The 22,641-nt window shown below is 41.1% G+C and overlaps 1 protein-coding gene and 1 long non-coding RNA gene across 4 annotated transcripts in view; both read left to right on the forward strand.

Annotated features, from left to right (window-relative positions):
* Nucleotides 1-592: 592 nt before the first annotated feature.
* Nucleotides 593-15,126, forward strand: DIO2 (iodothyronine deiodinase 2). Of its 2 annotated transcripts, XM_084792830.1 has the most exons (3): nucleotides 611-733; nucleotides 1,001-1,610; nucleotides 9,827-15,126. In XM_084792830.1, the coding sequence occupies exons 2-3, from the start codon at nucleotides 1,389-1,391 to the stop codon at nucleotides 10,388-10,390; spliced, it is 786 nt and encodes a 261-aa protein (XP_084648956.1). In that variant the 5' UTR covers nucleotides 611-733; nucleotides 1,001-1,388; the 3' UTR covers nucleotides 10,391-15,126. The 2 variants fall into 2 exon arrangements, with proteins under 2 accessions (XP_084648955.1, XP_084648956.1); XM_084792829.1 differs by having other exon boundaries at nucleotides 593-1,610.
* A 2,411-nt stretch (nucleotides 15,127-17,537) lies between these two features.
* LOC311602837 overlaps nucleotides 17,538-22,641 on the forward strand; it is a 179,580-nt gene continuing 174,476 nt past the window's right edge. For both annotated transcript variants that reach the window (XR_014780875.1, XR_014780876.1), the window contains exon 1: nucleotides 17,538-17,911. This is a non-coding gene — a long non-coding RNA (uncharacterized lncRNA). The remainder of the gene's footprint in view (nucleotides 17,912-22,641) is intronic.

Raw genomic sequence — 22,641 nt, forward strand, 5'->3', positions numbered from 1 at the left:
GGAATAATCTTTCAAGAAGTACTGTGGTGGTCTCATATAGTTTACAAATTTTCCAATTCAAAACCCACTTTGTGTTTCCTTTGATAAGATCGTTACTAACATAATGATAATAATAATGACAACAACAGTAATAATAATAATAATAAATAATAATAATAATAATAATAATAATAATAATAATAATAATAATAATAGGACTTAGGAACCAAATCTGGTGAAAAGGCAAGCATGGTATAAAGTTCACATAGAAGCATTAATATCCTTTTAAAAAATGGCCCAAAGAACATCTATGATCACTCTTTCTCTTTTCTACCTGCCTGCCAGGAGTCTTGCTTGCCAAAACTCCTGATAAGTTAATAAAAATGATAAATCAAAGGAGAGTGTTAACATATTCATCTACAAATCACTTTTCTTTAAGTTTGGAAGCATTTCCTGAGAGCTGTCAAAGGTAACTTTTTTTTTCTTTCTCTCCCTTTAAATCACAAAGCAAAATCCCACTGTCTTTTTTCCCCACCCCTTCTTTAAAAAAAAAAAAAGTTGTTGAGTTTTGCTTTTCTGTTCACTGCACTCCTGGCCAAAGTAAAGCCCTCTTTCTCAATGACGTCAAGATCTTTAGCAAGATTAGGCTTTCATTTCTCTATTGCAGCAATTAGCCAGGGAATGTATAAAAGGCTTCAGGGAGACTCACTGAGCTGCGGAGAGAGGCGCTCTGCAGCGGAGGAGGCAGAAGATAGTAAGGAGAAAAAGCCAGAGGGAGGGGGCAGAGGACTCAGCCACTCCTGGAGAACCTGGAGAAAGGACAGACAGAGTAAGACAGGCTGGGAGGAGGAGAAGAGAAAGTATGTTTAAAACGGAGTAAAGACAGACAGACAGACAGAAAAAACAAACAAACCCTACTCTTAACAGCACAGTTAAGAAATTGGCAGTGCAAGAAGCCAGACTGCGTTTAAAGGGACATGAAAAGCTAAAAGAAATTTTTACCATCTCTGCTGTCTCATAGGTGCCTGGAAATGAAAGTAGAGCTTCCTGTCTTTAACGGACTCTGACAAGGGTAACTGGATTAGGGACTGGTACGCCAGTTAGTTTTTTGGATTTTTTTTTTTTTAACATTTTAATTCCTGAAAAAAAAAATGCATCTCGGAATTGAATGAATTGATGGGCACACTCCAACTGCTGGGCTGCAGAGACTGAACTTGGGCTTGCCATTTCTGCTTCTTTCAAAGAAGAGACAACTTGGGCTTCCTTTTAATTTAGTTTTTCTCCGTCTGCCCCCACCCCTCCCAACCTCCATCCTGGTCTCCCACCTCCTCTTCCACCACCTTCCTTTTCAAAAAGAGGGGGAAGGGGGAAGCAGAGCGCACAGGGGACTGACTGAGGAGGCAAAGAAGATGGGACTCCTCAGCGTAGACTTGCTGATCACACTGCAGATTCTGCCAGTCTTTTTCTCCAACTGTCTCTTCCTGGCGCTCTATGACTCCGTCATTCTGCTCAAACACGTGGCGCTGCTTCTCAGCCGCTCCAAGTCCACTCGTGGAGAGTGGCGGCGCATGCTGACCTCAGAGGGACTGCGCTGTGTCTGGAAGAGCTTCCTTCTAGATGCCTACAAACAGGTGAGCTGCACCCACGGTGCTCTCTAGGTTGGCAGGGCCAGGAAAGTGTAAGGTGTGGGGCTACAGGCCATGGTGGATCCTATCTGGGGTGGCCTGCCCAGTGATTATGTTCAAGGGAGTCTCAATGCCACTTGGGACACCTGTTGCACAGGTTAGAGTTAGGAGTGACAGATATTGAGCCATCTTGACTCTGGGTGACCTCAGCAGGAGTCTTTAATGAGAGCTGCTGCTAGTTTGCTCTGATTTAGCAGCTTAGGGGTTTGATGTTGGTATAAAATAACTCTGGGTAAAATCAGAACTTTAGGGGGGGGCGCTCTGCGCACTTTCTTCATTTGTTTTCCTCTTGGCATGAGCTGGCTTCTGCTGGCTTACTTGACAGGAGGCTGTGTGAGATGTAGTAATGTTTTCTTTCTGCTGAAATGGTCGGAGTTAAATAGATGATAATGGTGGTGGTAACCCCTTCATTTCTTGAGATAAGAGCAAATAAAAGCAAACCCAGTACAACAACAGACTTGGCTGGAATTTGTGGATACCTCTTTATTCAGTATCAGTTTGCAAAAGAACGATCTAGGAATGGGCTGTCAGAAATCCAGACTTTGCATGTGGAATGAAATCAACAAGTAAGTTACCATAGAAAGCGCTGATGGGTGGATGGCGCATTCCAATGTCAGGCCTTGGGCATTAGAGAAGTGACCTCCCTTACCTGGGGGAGGTGAGTTCCCGTCAGCTTTTGAAACACCAGGGTGAGTCATTCATTGTTGTATTGAAGTGAAAACTTCTGGCGTTCCAGCCTTTCTGCTGCTAGGAGATTTGGGGGAACGTTTCCAAATGTTATCTGTCAGGGCAAAGTGGAATTCTTTTGTACGGTCCTCTAGACCTTTGCTCCCATCCCTAAAGTTCCTGGGACTCCTGAAACATCCTGTGCATTAGGCAGGATGAATGAATTTGTGGGGAAAGTTTCTATAAAAAGAGGAAATATGTCTCTGGCAGTACTAGCAGAACTTGTCAGAGAAGGGAGTTTGGAAGGAACAGAGAAGCCAGATGCTCAACCAAGTGGCACACTTCAGGCAGGTGGCACGGTGGACACCATGATGCAAACCCAGCACAGCAGAGGAGGACAGAAAGGAGTCCTTCCCCAATAAACAGTGGACAAGTAAACAAGTGCCAGGGAGGGAAAAGTAAAGAGTTCAGGGCAGGGTATTTCACTTGGAAGGAAGTGTCGAGGAAGAAAATGCCTTTTGTGAACAGGGACGTTCTGCATGACTTGCGGCATCCTTATTCTGAGTAACCTGGGAAGGTCCCCTTATGCTCTGTTGAGGGCATGTCAAACGTCGAGTCTCTTCATAGCAAGGAATGCTGTCATCACAATGGGAATGGATGTCCCGAGTCTCCACTATTTAAAGCTCAGTTATATCATATATGTAGGGGTAAATGAAAAGTATGGGCATGGAGATACTGATAGATAATTCCATTCCTGCAGATGTGCACACAGAAGGAAGAGAAGGTGACCTTTGTATGTATGGTTTAGGTGTCAGGAGTTTGGAGGAGTGGGCCATTGCACCTGTACATTAAAATATTATTAATTAGTCAATTCCCTCAACTACACATATGTCTTAGATAGTATGGAGTATTAGGGGCTTGGCCTCAGTACATTAAAAGCTTGACTTTTTGAAAGACAATGGACTTTTGCTTAGAAAAACATAAAAGTGATTTTTGAAGAATTTTACCCACAAGTACATGTACAGAATATAAATATTTTCATATCAACTTTGGAGGCTACACACCCACAATCATGAAGCAGATAATTGAACTGGAAATGGAAAAAGCCAGCAAATGCCTCTGTAATAAACTTCACTGTGTCTTTTTTTCACTACTGTATAGTGTTTCATTGTGTTGTGATATGTTGCTGTTCGTGTCCATGGGAATTGAGAAAGATGAGTGATTTGTTTTTACTTTTGGCATCTGGTTTGTGTATTCCTCTTTTTATTTTCTTTGCCTCTGCCCACTGATTTGATTAGTGACCAAGTTAATAACTTATGCTATTATGCGTGCTTTTAATTATTTTTACAATTGCTACTACGTGCAAAAGAAACCCCAGGAAAATACTCACCCAGAGAGTAGAATGGGCTAAGTGTGAAATGAACAGATGAGTGAAGAAATCAGGAGTTCAACTTGAGCTCAATTCTTTCCTCTTCTGTCTTTGCGTATGGCTGTTGTTGTTGTAGAGGTGGTGGCCTCAGAAGCTCATCCAGAACCTCTCAAACAGGTTGAATCCTTTGCCAAGTGCTGTGCCATCCGTGGCATGCTGTCTTTAGGCATGCCTGTTCCATAGATGCTGGAACATTGCATCTTGGCATTTCACAATCTTGACTTGCATTATTTGGCACCTGCCAACCCTGAAGCAGATTTCTCCAGGATGAGGGGTGTGTCTACAAGAGATTCAATTAGAGAGATCCCAACTCTCTTGGTTGTGAATGTCACCTATTATGTTTGGGAGGATATTTAGAGGTGCTGTATTTATCCACACACACAAAAAAAGGTGACATAGACAGGAGCTGGGATGGGAAGAAGGAAGAACAGACTGAAATAGTACTAATATAAACTGCACTAAAATTTTAAAAATGACTTAAAATTAACTTTATAATGAAATTATCAAATGTCACATGGGCTTGAAAATGGTTAGGAGGTCTGTGTGCAATTTAGATTGAAAAGGAAATCTAGAAACTGGAAAAGCGTTGAGGCAACTAACAATATTTGTTATTTAAGTTTCCTTTGTGTCTTTGCTTGTTGGACATTGTACCTTTCTGTTGATGCTCAAAGACTCAGAAATGCAACCAGTAAACAAGCTGTCCTCTCTTGGCTCTTACCTAAATGAAATGTAAAAGTAAGCAGACAGTATAGATGCTGAGAAGCAGACTTGTTTCTGTGTGTCTAATGTTGCATGGCACAGAAAATATGCTCATTGGAACATATAATTTTGGCTTTGAAAGGGTCTCTTTAACATTCTTCTTCTTTTCATTCACCTCAAGCCTTTTGACACTGGGCTTCTGGAGTGAAAAGTGGCTCTTTAAAGAGAGAAACTGTCCTAAAAGTACAGAGAGAAGGCCACAGCCAGAGCTTGTCTGTCACTTGGATAAAACATGGCAAAACGATAGGGCTTTTGAGCTTCACTTCCAAGGTACAATTCAAAAAGAGTAGCCCAAAAAAAGAGAACTTAACCCAGAAGATGGAGGAGGTAGGCTGCTCTTCCAGTCGGCTTCATTTGGCCCTTCTGAGAGGCAATGGTTAAAGCTCTCCCTAATGATTGTTTGGCCATGTTTCTAAGGACTTTGGTGTAGCCTGACCATTATGTTAAAGAATTGGAAATTCCCTGAGCTTTCGATGACAAAAAGTCTGTGTAAATATTCTGGTACATGCCCGTCCCCCATCTTTATAATTTGTTTCACTACTCATCATGAGAGGGTGTGATATGTTACTCAAAAGCTCCTCTTTAGGTTGTGAAAAGGAGGGAAAAAAATCCACAAGGTTAGCAGTATATACTATATTTATTTCCAGTTCACTCAACGAATGGTTCCATATTTCCCTTGGATCTGCATCTTCCAGCATTATCCTCTTTCCCCTAAGTACCCACCAAGTGAGTCAAACTTTTGTATGTGTTAAATGTTTATGCTTTTGCTTACATTTATAAAGATGACCTTTGAACTTGGCCAGGAGATGTCATCTGTCGTAAACTTGCAAATGCTTCCTCACTCCCATAGTTAACATTCTGTTCCTGTCTACTGAAAAAAATATAAGAAAGGATGGCTCTAATAGCACAGATGAGAGCGATGAAGGTCACTGGTGACGCTATCGCATTTTACGTGCGTCCTTTCTGATCCTTGCAAAATAAAGAGACCCTTTGGGAACATCGGAACTTCAAGACCAATTAGTGGAAATGATGCTTCTTGTGTTTGGGCATTAAATACTAGGCAGGGTTCTCTTTAGGCGGCTGATGCTGGCAGGGAAAGAGGTACCGACCTAATTACTCTTCCGCAAGAGCAAAAAAATGCCTTTTGAATGCCTCTTTGGCAAATATGTCTCATTAAGGACAAAAACCAAACACAAACCCTCTAAGAAGCAGAAATTAAGATGATAGGTAACTTGTGGCCAGGAGACTTTCTGTGCCACTGTGGGAAATAAAAACAGTTTGCAAGTAGCAGGGGATGACTTGTTTTTGTTGAGTGTCTTTCTTGTAGCCTTGATGTTATTATGGGACCAACTTTATAATCTTCATCATTTTGGCTCTGTGTCAAGGAATAGCTTGCTCTTGCCTTCCAATGTGCAGATAGTGGAGTTTCTCCCATTCCTTCTCAGCAGGATTTCTAACCAAAAAACCAAGAGATTCTCCATTGGGAATTCTAATCTAATGGAAATTTCATTTTCATAGTGATTGTGCAAAGAGATGACAATGAACAGAAATAAGTTTTTAAAGTGTTTCTTTTTAAGATTAAGTCTTTTTTTTTAAATTGAGCCAACTTATCCCTTATCAGGTTTTAGAAAAGATGAATGAATTTATGATTAATTTATGAAACTTATAAAATCTGTCTACTCACACCTGGGCCTATACACCATAGGTGTGAGTACCCCCCCCCACCCCCCATGTGTGTGTGTGTGTGTGTGTGTGTGTGTGTGTGCACATGCTCATGTGCATGCATATGCTTATTTTGTGGTGCTGGCACTCAGACCCAAGGCTATATGGATGCTCACCAGGTGCCCTAGAACACTTAATTTTATTAGTACCATTAATCTTGCCTATGCATTTTCTCTAGCAAGCGACCTTCATGAATGAGGTATTCACATATGACTTCTTAGTGTTCACTAGGGTCCCAGAGCTGCAGAACAACATAAAGAGGATTGATCATATTTCTTTCTGGTTTTCTGGTTAGCAGAAATAGTTAAGAATATGTCAGTGACATCATTGATGATTACAGCAGGTCTCTGGGGGAATGTTCAGGGTACCTATTTCTGAATATTCATGCTTTAGTGGGTTTGTCCAGCATCTGACTATGACTGTGTTCACTGAGGGTCAAGGTTGCTCTTCAGTGAAAAAATCTTACCTGACCTAGGATTAAAGCAACCAACATTGTATCGATAATCCACTCAACCAAGGTCTTTTAAGTCTGTATTTTGCAGACTGTAACGAGATCCTCCTCCACCACCAGAGACACTATGAGTTTGTTGCCTCCCTTAAGGTTCCAATTTGGAGTGTGACAGCGTATGATAGTTGTCCTGTGTTTTCTAAGGAAATCTAGAGACTAAAATTTCTTTGTTTTGGAAAGAGTTGTGAGGCAGAACTGTCCACTGTCTCTAAGAAGTGACACGCACTTAAGCTTTCCAAGGACACTAACTGCAGGTCACAAGAGATCACCTGTGACCAAAACATCTGATTGGATTGTTCAGGTGAATAATAGTCAAGAGGAACGCAAGGATCAGCGGGTCTGCTTGGGGGAGAGCCAGGGAGACCCAGCCCTGTTTATCAAGCCCACAAGAGTTGTTCATAGGCTTCAACAATGGATCCAAAATGCAGATGGATTCTTTCACCCTGAATGAACCCTCTAGGCTGCAGTACAGAGATTATTCTCCCTCCATGTATGGATTTCTGACCTCACAAGCAGTATCTACAACAGGCTCATCAGAATGCATCCAGGCCTTCTTATCGCTGACTGTTGAGAAACATTGCACAGCCTGCGTTGTTGAAAGCAGTCCTGCAATCATTGTGCTGTATGAAGAGAAGGTAGAAGTAATAGAAAGCCTATTCACAACCTGGTCTAGGAAGAAGTATTTTATTATGCAAAGGGAAGTCAGAAGAAACAGAAAGCCTATTTACAGCCTGAACTAGGAAGAACTATCAAGAGACCACAGGACTTTAAAGCTCATCACATACTTAAAATGTGTGTCTTTACATTTAATGTGTGTTTCAGTGCCTCAAAGACTAGTGGCGTTAACTATGTCATGGACAAATTATGATATTTCTATAATGTTGCTTGTCAAATGTCCAAGATGATTCATAAGGCAATTTTCTTCCTAGTTGTTACTGAGTCAAAATATATTATTTAAATCACATCTTAAAAAAGATTATGATTTAAATATTTATTTTGCACAACCAATAGTGCCTATTTCTTTTTAAATGTATTTTATTAATTTATTCATATTACATCTAAATTGTTATCCAATCCCTTGTATCCTCCCATTCCTCCCTCCCTCCCATTTTTCCCTTACTTCCCTCCCCTATGACTGTGACTGAGGGGGACCTCCTCCCCCTGTATATGCTCATAGGGTATCAAGTCTCTTCTTGGTAGCCTGCTATCCTTCCTCTGAGTGCCAGGCCTCCCCATCCGTGGGACGTGGTCAAATATGGGGCACCAGAGTTCGTGTGAAAGTCAGTCCCCACTCTTCACTCAACTGTGGAGAATGTCCTGTCTATTGGCTAGATATGGGTAGGGGTTTGAAGTTTACTGCACATATTGTCCTTGGCTGGTGCCATAGTTTGAGCAACATTATGATGGGCATATCTGGGCCTAGGGGTCCTGCTCAAAATAGTGCCTATTTCAAATCTTCCCTTTAAGGAGTTTTGGGAAGAGAAAGAAAGCACTTTGACTCTTTCCCTAAGTTAAAAAGAGATACCTCTTGACATTGAAGCAGCTAAATGAAATCTCTTGAGTGTTTTATATCTGTGCGCATCATTGATCTTCCGCAAGTCACTTGTAAGTAGCTTCAATTAACAGCAGTTTTATATGTGAGTATATTTATATGAGAGAAATAAGTCAATGTAGTTGGAAGTGTTTTGTAATATTAAGGATAGTGTATAAAAATCAATTGTACTCCATCGCTAATGGTATTAACTTTTATTAAACCATCCTAAAGGGAAATCCAATTGTATTAATTCAGAATGAAGTAATTGGCTCTTTTCTGTTCCATGCTTTTTATTATCAATTTACAGATCCAAAGGCCACTATCTTTCAGTATTCTGTGCTCAACTATTTAAACCCACATGCTAAGGTGTTAGGCTGGACAATTTTAGTCAGCGTGCATTGTATTTGAATACTTATTATTCTGAGGGGTTTGTTATTCACTTATATGGTAGAAAAACACATGGTTTGGGTCTTCCTAGATTAGGCGAGGGAAGAACACCAAACACATAGAAAGTGAGAAGTTAACTGAAAATCAGATTGTGGCGTAGCTGTTTCTCTTGTCCTTTTTGTTTTTCAGAGATATTTATAAGCTTCTAGGCATAACATGCATAATGTGATCAGTAGCTGCACAGATTTTCCCAAGAAGAGTGACAGCATGCCTGCCTACGTGGCAGGTGCTGTCTGCAGCCCTTTATAGAGTTCTTGTGCTCAGCTTCCTCCAGTAGCCACATAGGAAAGCAGGCAGGATTGCCTACATTTTCCAGGTGGGAAAGCACTGACAAGGGCACATGGGAGGAGTCATACTTACAAATGATGGATTATAGATTGCCCGGCTCTGCCAAGAGACAGAACCCACTTGTATCCTGGTCCATTGGTTGAGATTAGACAACTTAGATTGGGTTGGTGAAATGGCTCAATGGGTAATGCTTGCTGCCAACTCTGATAAGCTGAATCTGCATTCAAGGACCCACAGGGTGGAAGGAGAGAACTGACGACAATAGGTTATCCCATGACTTCCACAAGTGCTATCACACACATGCACACATGGTACATAATAAATAAATGGGTAGATAAATGGCTTTAATTATTATTTAAAAGAAGGGAAACAAGAAAATAAACTCGTGTGTGAAAACACAGGTCTTTAGAATTCAGAAAGAGGTATTCTATTCCAAAATCAAGATAATTTGTCTTAAAGTAGACCATTTGCGTTTAACTTTTAAAATGAAGTCAATTAATCATTCATTCTAAAATGCCGGCCAGGTACTGGCAGAAAAGCGAGGAGAGCAAAGAACACCTGAATCAAGCTAATTAGGAAAACAGTTAACTCCACTATCGTCAGAGATGGAGTAAAAATACATACAATGAATATACAGAACTAAAGACTTTTATTTTCTCTTGACCATGTCTTATGTTGCCTTTACACACACACACACACACACACACACACACACACACACACACACACACACGCACACCATTGTATTTAAAGTAAATTGAAGCAGCAATGTATTTAAAGCAGTAATTCTTTTTCTTTTTCCTTATCAGGTTAAGTTGGGTGAAGATGCTCCCAATTCCAGTGTGGTGCATGTGTCCAGTCCTGAAGCTGGTAACAATTATGCCGTGGAAAAGACATCTGGGGCCGAATGCCACCTCCTTGACTTTGCCAGTGGAGAGCGCCCACTGGTGGTCAACTTTGGTTCAGCCACCTGACCACCTTTCACTAGGCAACTGCCAGCCTTCCGCCAGCTCGTGGAAGAATTCTCATCAGTGGCCGACTTCCTGTTGGTGTACATTGATGAGGCTCACCCTTCAGATGGCTGGGCAGTGCCTGGGGACTCCTCTCTGTCTTTTGAGGTGAAGAGGCACCGGAACCAAGAGGACCGATGTGCAGCAGCTCACCAGCTCCTGGAGCATTTCTCCTTGCCGCCCCAGTGTCAAGTTGTGGCTGACCGCATGGACAACAATGCCAACGTAGCTTACGGGGTAGCCTTTGAACGTGTGTGCATCGTGCAGAGACAGAAAATCGCTTATTTGGGGGGAAAAGGCCCCTTCAGCTACAACCTTCAAGAAGTCCGGAGTTGGCTGGAGAAGAATTTCAGCAAGAGATGAATTCTAGATTAGCTGGTTAAAGGTGTGTGTGTGTATGTGTGTGATTGTAATAGAGTTTATTATTTAAAACAAAATGTAAAAATGAAGTTGAGAAGTGAACAGAATCTACTATTTCAACTGAATCCCATTGCCTCACGGAAAGATGTGTGGTGGGGGGGAGGGGGCGGGGCGGGCAGGTATCTGTCAGAAGACCATGAACCTCTTCACATCCCTTACTTCCTTTAGAACACGAATGGCATCCATCGGCACTGTTGCCTTCCTTCTGAGAGAGTTGGAGTGCAAGAAATGCCGATGCAGTGTGTGCTCATTCTTATTTGCAAAAGAAATGATTCTGCCGTATGTGTGCTTTGGGACCAGAGGGCAAGTGTTCCCAGAATATTTACTGTTAAGGGAGCTACTACATGAGTGGATTGTCTCAGCTTTATTCACCAGGAACAAACCTAACTAGAAAGTGCTCCCCCCCCCCCAAATACTTAAAATGTGATCTAGAAGCCATGCCATGCAGTTAGGACTGAAATGTTAATTCTAGCCATGCGGTGCCCCGTGCTAGTCTCTGTAGCCCAGAATTCCCAAGTTATATGTGTAGATAAACCAAGAATGGTGGTGGCAACCTGGGTGGTTAAAATGACACTGGAAATCTGGCACATGAAGAAAGCACTTGATAACACTTTCAAGGAAAATGAACTTGATAAGCAAGGACCGAGGAAGCAGAAAAATGAGGAAATCGCGTAGTGTTTTACCTGGAAGCTGTAGGGAGCAGAGTGTCCTTCAGCGACGCCAGCATGGAAACAGGCACACGGCTGGGAAAGGAAAGGGGTTGAGTGAAAATAGCACAGGGAGGATGCACATGGAAACAAGGTGTGTGGCGATGCACCTAGACTGAGAGGAAATGGGCAGTGGAAAAGATAAAAATAGGTGAACATTTCTAATGTGGAGAGCGTGAGTGTATGGCGCTGCACGTGATACACCCATATGGGTGGATGATAACCATTACGTGAAAATCCAGGGGTCTGGCGATGCTGGGCTGTTCCTGCCAAATTTCTACACCCCGTCTCCATTCTCAACCTTGGTAGAGTTGTTTTCTCTGGATGCTAAGTGAAGGGTGTAGGAGGCGGGTACCCAAGCCATCCAACTACTGCCCTGTCCTCAAGTAGCTGAAGTTTAGGGATAAGGGTTTCTTCATCTAAACATGAATTATATCTACGAAAACATTTCTCTTAATATAAAGATAACACAGCTTTATCTACAAGTAGCTCCTAAGGATTGTAGCCTCAAAAAAAAAAATCAACTAATGTTGTACCATAAGTGTTTTTTTTTTTAAACTCAAGACTTTCAGATCTTAAAATATGATTATAGTTACTTGCCAAATCAAGAGTTTCTGTGTCTGTTACATTCAATAATTAAATCATAAAATTGAACTATATGGGGAAAGACAATCTGAAGTTAAAGATAGCTTATTGAAATAGTTGTCCCAAATGAGGAAAACAGGAAGTGGCATGGATGAAACAAGAGTATTATTTTTTTTTAAATGGGAGCAAGAAATAAATAAGATCACTAGCCCAGAATATTGTCTAGACATTAAAGCAGCATTGTGGCTAACCCTTTTGGCAGCATCTAAGATTGCCAGGGTTTTAAATTCTGTAAAAGACACCCACAAAGAAACAAAGTAAATTTCCAAAATGCAACAGTACCTAACTATTGTAAAATCATATTGAAGATAGATTACTTCAGATTTCCCCCAAAATATTAAGGCCTACAATCAGGGCTTATCAGTGATTCCTCGTTGATTTTAATCTTCAAAATGGGGTTGAGATTGATGTGGCTCCCTAAAGAAGCAAAATGGAAATTTGGCTGCAGAACACCCACATTATAGTCCACAGATGTCCCCTTTGGTTCCTATGTGTGAAACAGAATGTCAGAGTGGGTGGGGGGTTGAGTTTTGGGTAATGTGATGCTAGTTGTCTGGGGAAAAGAGATGATGGGGAAAAATCACCCAGTTGTGCTACATTTTTAGAGAAAGAGAAGGTTGTATGTGCATACAATTTGTCTTTTGGAGGATAGGCCAATGGAGGAAGGAAGAGGAGGAAGCCAACATACAAAGATATGTCAGGGACACAGACACGTTCAGGAGAACATGGCAGAAACACTGAAAGAAAACTTGTTGAAGGGGCCCAGGAAGAAAGTGGTTTGGCAGAGCTCAGGAATCTTGTACTATGTAGAATGTGTTGGTCTCCCGAGTATGATAAGCCTGTAATTATATAACTTGTTTATCACAATGTAAACTTCTATGAGTTCCTATGACGTGCCTTTTATAAAATTAACAAGAAGTCATTCGCACAGAGATGAGAAAACCAATACTCAGCACTTGTGCTCAGAGACACTATTAGGGTCAGTACTGATTTACCTACTGAGCTCTTTATAAGGCATATTCCTCTGAAGAGCTGTAGTTGTAATTCTCACAAGAAAACACACAAACATACGTACATATATTCTCACAAATGTATGTATGCATGTTCGTGTGTCTTGGAGGTTTTTTTCTTAGAGCATATACATTTCCCCCTATAGGATATATTTAATAGGGATATCAGTTTATACTTTTCAGCTGAATTGACCTGTCTACCAGAAACTGAAATGGCCTGTGTACTATTGAAATTAGTTTCTCAGAACTTACCTTAGCATCTGGATTTCTCAAATAGTGTGTGGAAGACATCTTCGACCTATTCAAAACTCACTTTTGCTTATCGGTTAGAGGAGGTAATCTGGACAATGACTTTCTTGAATGGGCATCGATGAAGCGAAGTGCCTGCCCAGCAAATGTAGACATACTCCGCACAACTATGGACCTCTGTGGAGGCAAACAAGTCATTGTTCTTTCTCTGTGTTGCCAAAGTGCTGGTCATTTAACACGTGTGTTAAATCTATTTATGCTTTAGATCTTTGCTCCTGTGTCATTCATAGATCACGCCCCTGAATTTTGGTACTATTAGTTTTGTAGTGGTCTGTTAATATAGTTAAATTCTAACAGTCAACAGACACCTTCTGATCCCTTTGCCTGAATGTATTTTACTGTTTAGGTTTTTGAATAAAAGTTATAAAATGCGGTGAGGTCCCAGGCAGGGGATTCCTCCATGAAATATTGGAGAGGAAGGTTGAGGATGGTGTTGATGCCTTACAGAGTACTCTCTCAGGTGAATGCACACTGCCCTTGGTACGCCCTGTAGCCTCCATCCACAAGCAGAGGGGTTTGCTGATGCACAGGCCTTCCCATTATGTAAATTGTAAGCGGATCAACCTGGACATTAGTTCCACCCGACCTCTGACTGATGGTTTGGAAAATAGGTTTAATTAGAATCCCTTGGCGGCTGCAGAGGGGGGAAATTAGGCTGATTCGGTCCCACTGAGGGATAAATGAAGACTTGGGCCAGCACTTCAGAGTTTTCAGAACACATCCAATATCATCTCTCTGAGTGGAAATTGACATGCCTTTTAAGTCTAGGAGCTGTTTTCTTTTTAACATATGTATAATGTAGGTCCAAACGAGAGCCCTTCTACTCCAGCTTTTGCCTTACACATGGAAGTCAAACCTGCTCTTTATATGGACTTCCAGAACGGACACAAGGACCACTTGTGCTTGATGATGGGACTGTCTTGGGACTGTCCTGAGTCCCCTTATGGAAGGAAGAATCTGAGGTTGTGTGAGCTGGGAAAGTGGTAGCCGGGAGGAATTGCCTTCCCTCCCATGTCTCCAGCCCCAAGGGCTAGGCATACAGATTTGGAAAGATTTGGAGTGAAACTTTTTTATGCTTAGAGGAAGGCTGTCGAAAGTCAGTAAATGGCTGAGGATGAGCAAACATCGGGTCTCTTCTTCATGCCCTGTGTTCTAGATAACACGAGAAACAAGGTCTCTGATTTGACAGACTCAGCTCTGTTCCAAGGTGAGACTGAACCAGCAAAAAAGCAAACATGCACAGATATCCAAACAAGACTGCTCATGCAAGCCAGGGCTCGCTGCCTGTCTCAGGCAGCAGCACCAGGGCTCGGGGGAGTTTATTTAATATTTACTGAGACTTTGGAGACCTAGCAGATGTTTAATGAAGTCACTATTTTGGCTCAAACTGCCCTCCCCCATCTGTCTTGAGGGGGGAAAAAAAATCAAACAGGTAAACATAAAAATGAAAGAGGCCCACAGAAGGGGATGGGAAATAAATAAAATTCTCTCAAGGCCGTGCCATGTGGTTTTGATGTCTTAGGAGTGGAGGATGAGAAGACCTATGTGCCCAGTACTTTATAACCAAAGCAATTAAAAGATCTTGGGTAGGGAATGTTGGCCAGTTTTGTTTAGTTTTGTATCATGTTTTCAGCAGACTCAAAAGCCCATGTAACCAGGCACCGGAAGGGGGAAGCTGAGATGTTCTGAGCTCACTGGTGTGCGAATGATAACTACTGACGAAAGAGTCTTCACTCAGTCTGTGGTTGGATGTTGTCACACGAGTCTGCCTCTTCTCATCTCTGCCTCCGTAGCAAGCAGAACATTTGGGTCAAGGTTGCAAATAGCGCTGGGTCAATGCAAGGTAAATGTGTGTGTGTGCCCGTCTCTGCTTCTCAGTTGCAGAGAAAGAGAAAGGCTTTGGGGATTGTGAGTAGGAAGAGTGGTATACTATTGGTGCTGAGTGGTATGTGTGCTTTTACAACTTGTTCTTCTATTTTAATAAACTTTGAATAAAAGAATAGAGTGACTCTTTGGTTCTATTTGTTTATTTTTTTTAAAATAACCTTGTAGACCTTGCTCTGGGCTGGAACACACTCAAGGCTGACAAGGAAAAGAGAATCCATCATTTTAATATTTCTTTCTTGGAATTCGTGGGCAAAGGAGCCCGCAATGCCAGATTATTTTTAATCTCATGCTGTGTGCCAGGGTCTTCAAGGAAATAAAGATGAGTTGAAAGTAAACCTTCAGATACTTTCCATATTTATTAACAAGTTCCATACAGGATTCATGAAAAGGGACCTTTACTTTGTTAGATTTGTATTCTAGGTTTTCTAAGTCTAAGGAACATTCCAAGAAGTTAGTTAAAACAACAACAGTATCATACACACACACACACACACACACACACACACACCACATATACACCATACAAACATATACCACAAACACCACACACACACATACATATGCCACATACTACATACATACAACATACACACACACTACACACACACACACACACACCACATACACCAAACAGACATTCCACACACACATACCACAACACATATCACAGACACACACAGACATACATAGACACACACACACACACACCACAAACGCCACACACACATGTGTACTTGTGCACACTTTTCTGAACATGGGCATGCTTGTGTGCACACACAGTCATGTAGATACACACATATATAATTTGTTATGTGATTAGTGATATATTAATTTGTGACTAAAACATTTGAGCAATGTATATCACACATGACTCACTGTGAGAAGGCATAAGGAACAATAAGGAATATATTTGTAATAGCAACATGGTTTAATATGTACTTTTTTCTTCCTCAAAAATATTACTTAAACAAAAGTTAGATTTCCTGAGTACTTTCTCCTGACTTTTTTACCCATAATTTTATCAATATCTATAGCATCTTACATACTTCTCTAGATTTTAGGAGAAAATTTTTAAGTCATTATTTTACAATTGTTCATTCAGTGTCCTTCCTCTGCAGAGCCCCATGCAAGGTTCATGCTATATTCCCATAAAGACCAGACTTCTTCAAGGGGCTTATCATAGGCTTATCAGAATCTTGCAAGAAACACACACAAACTGGCTTAAGTTGTTTTTAGAATGGTTTTTTATCAGCTAATAACCCTGCCTGTTGCAAATGACTGGGCCAAAACTCTACCTCATTAAAAAAAACCATTGAAAGTATTTATCTTATAATTTATTTATGTGTGTGCATCATTGTGTGTATGCACGCTTTTACGCTGTAACCAGTGGATGCCAATAGGGGGCACTGTGTGTGTTTGGAGTAATAAGTACTTGTGAGACAGCTGGTGCAGGTGCTGGGAACAACCTGAGGTCCTCTGGAGGATCTGTCAGTGCTCTTAACCAGGGAGCCATTTCTACATACACCTCTCTCTCTCTCTCTCTCTCTCTCTCTCTCTCTCTCTCTCTCTCTCTCTCTCTCTCTCTCTCTCCTTTTGAATAGCTACTCCTGTGTTTCTGTGTTTGCAATATTCAATTACATCAATTTGTACCCTACTCAAATAACACCCTCCGGTTTCAAGAAGTTTCAGTCTTAAAACAGCAAAATTAACTTTATTTTCTTCTTTTCAGCCCCAGTATTGTTATTTATCTCCGTTATACGCACACATAATCAAATACATTATTGCTGCTAATTTTTTGATTATTGTTACATGCTACATAACAATAAAATGTTTTTAGACTTCACATCAAAGTTCTTTATGAAGCTTCTTTATGCCCTTTATCATTTTCCTCTTTTCTCATGAATGGATTTATTTCAACATTTCTTATGAAGGAGTTCTACTGGCAATACACTTTTTCAGTTTTTGTTTGAGAATGACTTTATTTCTCCTTTGGTTTTGAAGGATGGCTTCACAGGCTACAGAATTCAAGGTTAATATTTTTTTGTAGCTTGCTGGGTTTTGCTTTTCCTATGTTAGGACTGTAACTATTCCACGGCACTGTCTTCTCACACACGTTGTTTTCTAAAGAGAAGTCAAATGTTCCGGTCTCCTTTGTTTCTCTATAGATGTTTTCTCCCTTGACTCTTTCAGCATTTTGTCCCTTTAGCTTTGGTTTTCCTAAACTTTGAAAATATAACCACGCTTGTCTGTGGTTCCTCAGCCTTTCAATGTTTGCTTTGCCCTATGGTATGGCTTGTGCTGCTGCTGCTGCTGCTGCTGCTGTTGCTGCTGCTGCTGCTGCTGCTGCCTACTATTACTGCTATTGATGAACATACTATAATCGTTGAAACAAAATCATGTAACTCATCTTTAGTTACGTAGTGGGGCCTCAGTCTTGAAGAGAGCCTTTGCTTCTGAACTATGATCCTCACAAATGTTTCCTAGTCTTTCAATTTGACTGAGGTAGCACCAAATAACTGGAGTTGGCTGGATTTCTGGATTTCTCTCTCTTGAGGTCAATCAGGCACTCATAACCCCCAGCTGGTTAGGTGCTCTTAACCAGTCTCTCCTGAGGGTAGAGCCTCTCAAAACACCAGGGTTCCGATGTGCTTCAAAATGACTCCTTTTTCTCCTGCTTGCCATATGCTAGAGAGGAATTCTTCTAATATTCCCAGAGAACCCAACCCATTTTCTGGAGTTGAAGCTTAAAGAAAAGTGTGAGGAACACCACCACGACTGGGTCCTCCTGGAATTTTTACTTCAAGCTCTCTCACACTGAGGCTCCTGCGCCGCATTGGTTACTGTTTGGATAATCCTGCTCAGGAAAAGACTCCTTCAGTCATTCCCAGGTCTCAACCTCATGCTAGGTAAGTTGTGATGAGCTTTCTGTCTCTCAAATTTTAGGAAGGGGGTTCCCTGAGTCTATACCCTCCTTATTGACATAAAATGGAAATAGGCTATTTTACCTAAATGCTGACTTAAAAGACGCAATACACCTTACTGCCAATGCACCCAAAACTAGTCCATTCCAGATCAAACTAGTCCAGAACAGGTTCTAGCACCTCTGAATGAAAACTAACCACAAAAGAGGAGTTAATTACTAAAGGATAAAGTCTTATTCTGTTGCTTGCATGCTATGTATGTGTAGCTCAGTGTGGATGAGGGTCTTGGATTGATAAGTGCATTGTTAGCGGAGGGGTGTGTGTTGGAGCTCATGCTTAATGGAATGCCAGGTGGCTAAGCTATCCTATCCCTGCACACCTCACACGTGTAACTGGAAATTTAGAAAGTATACCGAGATGGAGAGAGGGTTCAGTGGGAAGGTGAGCTGGCTGTGCAAGCCTGATGACCCAGCAAACCTTGGGAAGGTGAAACAAGAGAAGCAACTCCACCAAGTTGTCCTTGGACTTCCATGCTCGTGCCATAGCAGGTGCTCCCACACATAAGCACGAAAAGCAACTTCAGTTGTTGTCTGGGAGGCTTACTGCCACTGCTAACCTAGGCCGAGTCCTGGAAGCTTCTAGCCTCCATACAATCCAACCTAGGCCTAGAATATTTTGAGCCTCTGAGACTTAATGCTTAACGAGCTCACCCCCTTGTTCTTTCTGAGCTCTGAGCTGGTTCAACTCAGCTCTTCTGGCTCAAACTCCTCTGGCAGCTGACTTATTCAATCTAGCTTCTCTCTTGGTCTCTGCATTGCTCTGTTTGGCCTCACATTAACTCGAGCAATCTGCTTTAATCTCCTGGCTTCTTCTCATTCTCTGGCTTATTCAGCTTTCACCTGAGTTCTCTCTGTTACTGTCCCAGTAAAACTGTCTCCACCCCCTCTGCATTGCCCCTTAGGTAGCTTCCCTTTTCTCTCTCTTCTTGTAAGATTTGAGTGTGTCCTACTCTGTCAAATCTTTCTCTGATATGTCTGTCACTTTTTCTGTCACTCAGTTAAACATCACTTTCAAACAAGGGTGCTTCTGTCTTTACCCTCATTGTTTGGGGTTAAAGGCATGTACTACCATGTCTGGGCCTAAGCTTTTCTTTATCTGATACTTGCTCTGTACCAAGGTGACCTTGATCTCAGATCTGCTTGCCTCTGTCTCCTGGATTAAAGGCATGCTTATATTCCAGCCAGATCACACAGACCTACACAGTCTTTGGATGTGATCTGTTGCCAGAACAGCCATGTTCTGAATTAACATTCCTCTACACAAATATGTACATGCAATAATGCAATGTTCTCAACCTTCCTAATGCTGAAACCCTTTAATAGAGTTCTTCATGTTGTGGTGACCCGCCCAAACCATAAAATTATTTTCATTGTTACTTTATAATTATAATTTGGTACTGTTATGAATCATAATGTAAATATATGATATACAGAATGGTCTTAGGTGGCCCCTATGAAAGGGTCATTTAATTCTCTCTGTCCCCAAAGAAGTCACAGACCACTCTTATTCATTATGCAGAGCTACTGCAATAATGGATATTTTTTAAAAAGTTAATATATATGATTATATATTTCTTGAAATGCTGGTATTTAACTCCATCTAGAAAGGGCCTCCATAAATATAGAAAAGAAACCTCTAGAAAAGGGAATTTTAAAAAATAAAATAAAGGGATGGGGTGATGGCTCAGTTAGTAAAATGTTTAGAGTACCTTAGTTTAGATCTCTACATTGGTAGAAAAACTCTAATAAGGGAAATCTCACAGGTTCCACTCCTATACAAAGAGTTATACGCAACTAATAACTGATGAGAGAGGGAGAATCAATCTTCCCTAGGATTGAGCATCCTGATTGGTTATTCAATACCAAGTGGTTGTCCCGAGAAGCACACGCACACGCGCACGCACACACACACACAAACAAATACACACACACGAAATAGACTCAGCAAGTTATATTTCTTTTCTTTTTTTCTTTTTGGGTTTTTGAGACATGGTTTCTCTTTGTAGTCCTGGCCCTGCTGGACTCGCTTTGTAGATCAGGCTGGCCAAGAACTCACAGTGATCCACTTGCCTCTGCCTCCCTGAGTGCTGGGATTATGGGCACAAGCTATATTTCTACATGTCACAATAATAAAGAAAGAGAGGCTATGAATTTGAGAGGGAGCAGGGAACACAGGAATAGTTGGTGGTAGGAGATGGGAGGATGGGGAAATGATGTAAATACAGTACTCACATATGAAATTGTCAGTAATATTGATGATGATGATGATGGTGGTGGTGATGATGGTGATGGTGATGATGATGATGATGGTGGTGATGGTGATGATGGTGATGATGGTGATGATGGTGGTGGTGATGGTGATGATGGTGATGATGGTGGTGGTGATGATAATGATGATGGTGATGATGATGGTGATGATGATGGTGATGATGGTGATGATGGTGATGATGGTGGTGGTGATGATGATGATGATGATGAAACAGCCTGGTATGGTAGTGTATATATGAACTGTAGCTCTTGCGGGGAGTGAGGATGGAAGCATTATCAGAGTTTGTTAGCCAGCCAGTCTACCATTAATGAATGCATGTCTCAAAAACAAAAATGGACAGTGATTGAGGAGGATACCTGAAGTTGACTGCTGACCCCATACATGCATGAATACAGAGACACACAGACATGAATACATATATGCCACATGCAAACACATTAGAAAACTCTTCCAAGTAGCCTTGAGCTGTTGTTATTACTTGAAACTGTATTTTATGAAATCATTAACCCAGTGGATTGCATTGGGCATTTATAATCTTTTCAAAACAGCTTTGGATGGGTGAGGTTTTGCTCTGGTTTGAGCCATGTGCTTGATTGAAATGGCTTGGGCTTGCTTAATATCCAAAAGTAAGTGAAGCCAGAGTCAAAGGCAGGGGACAAATTCTCACTATAAGACAGTGCAGAAAGTTAAAACCTTTCAGGCCGGAAAACACAGGTGCTGCTACGGTGAGGACAGTGCACTGTCCAGGTGAGCATTACATTGAGCCTCTGGGAATTCCAGGAATCTCCTTGCGGAACTCTAGCCTGGCTGGAGGCAAACAGCTGCAGTTTGCTTTGTGTGGAGCTTGCAGCTGTTTATGCTTTGCAGCGTAAGTATCATGGGAACCATTCTCAGTCCTGCAGCTGCCTTGGCCTGCGTCATAGTAGCAGAGATGTCCAGGTACTTTTTGATAAACCACAGCCATTAAAATCTTCCTGGTTAAAATCAGGGAGATTGGAAGAACTGAGGCTCCCATTCTTTCCTTAGGAAAAGGGAATTTTGGGTTGTTTCCTGTATTGGCTTTGCCCTCTCCTCTCGCCTTCACATTTTCCTTATTCTTCCAAGAAAACGAAACAAAGCAAAACCAGAACAACTTTAGTGTGTGGTGAGCATGGAATTTGGATGACATGGAGAGAACTGTACAGGAAATCAGTCTATGTGATTCAGACAAAAGTACTGATTTGTCATTTTACACAACATGTGTGATGTTTTAGGCAACTTGTGTGCAGAGTTTGTAGACCTAGTTACTTCTGTTACTCTTCAAGGTCAAATAATTACAGGTTATATTGTGTTTTAAAGACTGAAATCCCCTAAATTAATTCTTTGTTACTATTTTCTTATGGAAATTACTTTGGCACAATGCACTTTCAGTTTTTTGTATACTTTGATATATCTCTATCTTTGGGGTATGTACAACAGTGCTGATCTAGATTTCGCCAAATTCAAAGTTTGGCCCATATCTGCTTATGTTTCCTATGTTTTGGTGTTCATGGTTTCTGTAGAAAGAGCAGTGTTTAATACACGGCCAAACTTGTGCTTATATCTTGAAAATATTTGTCATTTGGCATTACAAATAAAACCATATTGTTACTAGTAATCCATGTTGTTCATTCTGGAGTTTGCATATGTTGGTGACCCTTAAAAGTCCAGTTCAGGACAAAGGTTAAGTGAACTCAAATGAGTCAGCTGGTGACAGCCTAGTGACAAGATTGAGTAGATCAGATATGATAGTTGATATACAATGATTATGGAAAGCCATCAAAAAATTATTCAAGGCAAGGACTGTTTCTACTTCTACATGATTCAGATATACCTAGTCCAAAAATACCAAACACAGTTGGGTGCCAGTTTTGTGCAGAGCTGGAAGGCTTTCAAGTAGTCTGCAATAGTCCTTTGTGGGCTAGGTTGCTTTAATGGCTGCTTATTCACCCTTTGGAAAACATTCCTCTATAGTCACCAGTTATCTCCTTCTAATCTAGACACCTACAAGATTAAGTTATTTTGGTCATTATTCTCCATATTTTAATGGCATTTGACATCAGTAACTCTTATATATTCTCATTTTCCCCTCACTCTTTCCATATAGTCTCTTAAAAATGGATAATGCCTATAGAATTATTTCCATGTTCTCTTTCGAAATAAGGAAGATACATAATGTTATATAGGTGACATGAGATAGGACCTGAGAGATAATGTAATAGAGACTTAAACAAGGCAGATCTTTGTTATTCTCTATGAGGGAGGAATGAGGGAAAGGATGGGCCTGTACCGCACAAAGCTTGCCTAGATCTTGGATCCCCAAATGACTGTATCACCTTTCCAATCTTTGACTGTTCTTACACAACTAT

This window comes from Acomys minous (assembly GCF_964271855.1).
Source record: "Acomys minous genome assembly, chromosome: 8".
In the NCBI taxonomy this organism is placed as follows: Eukaryota; Metazoa; Chordata; class Mammalia; order Rodentia; family Muridae; genus Acomys; species Acomys minous.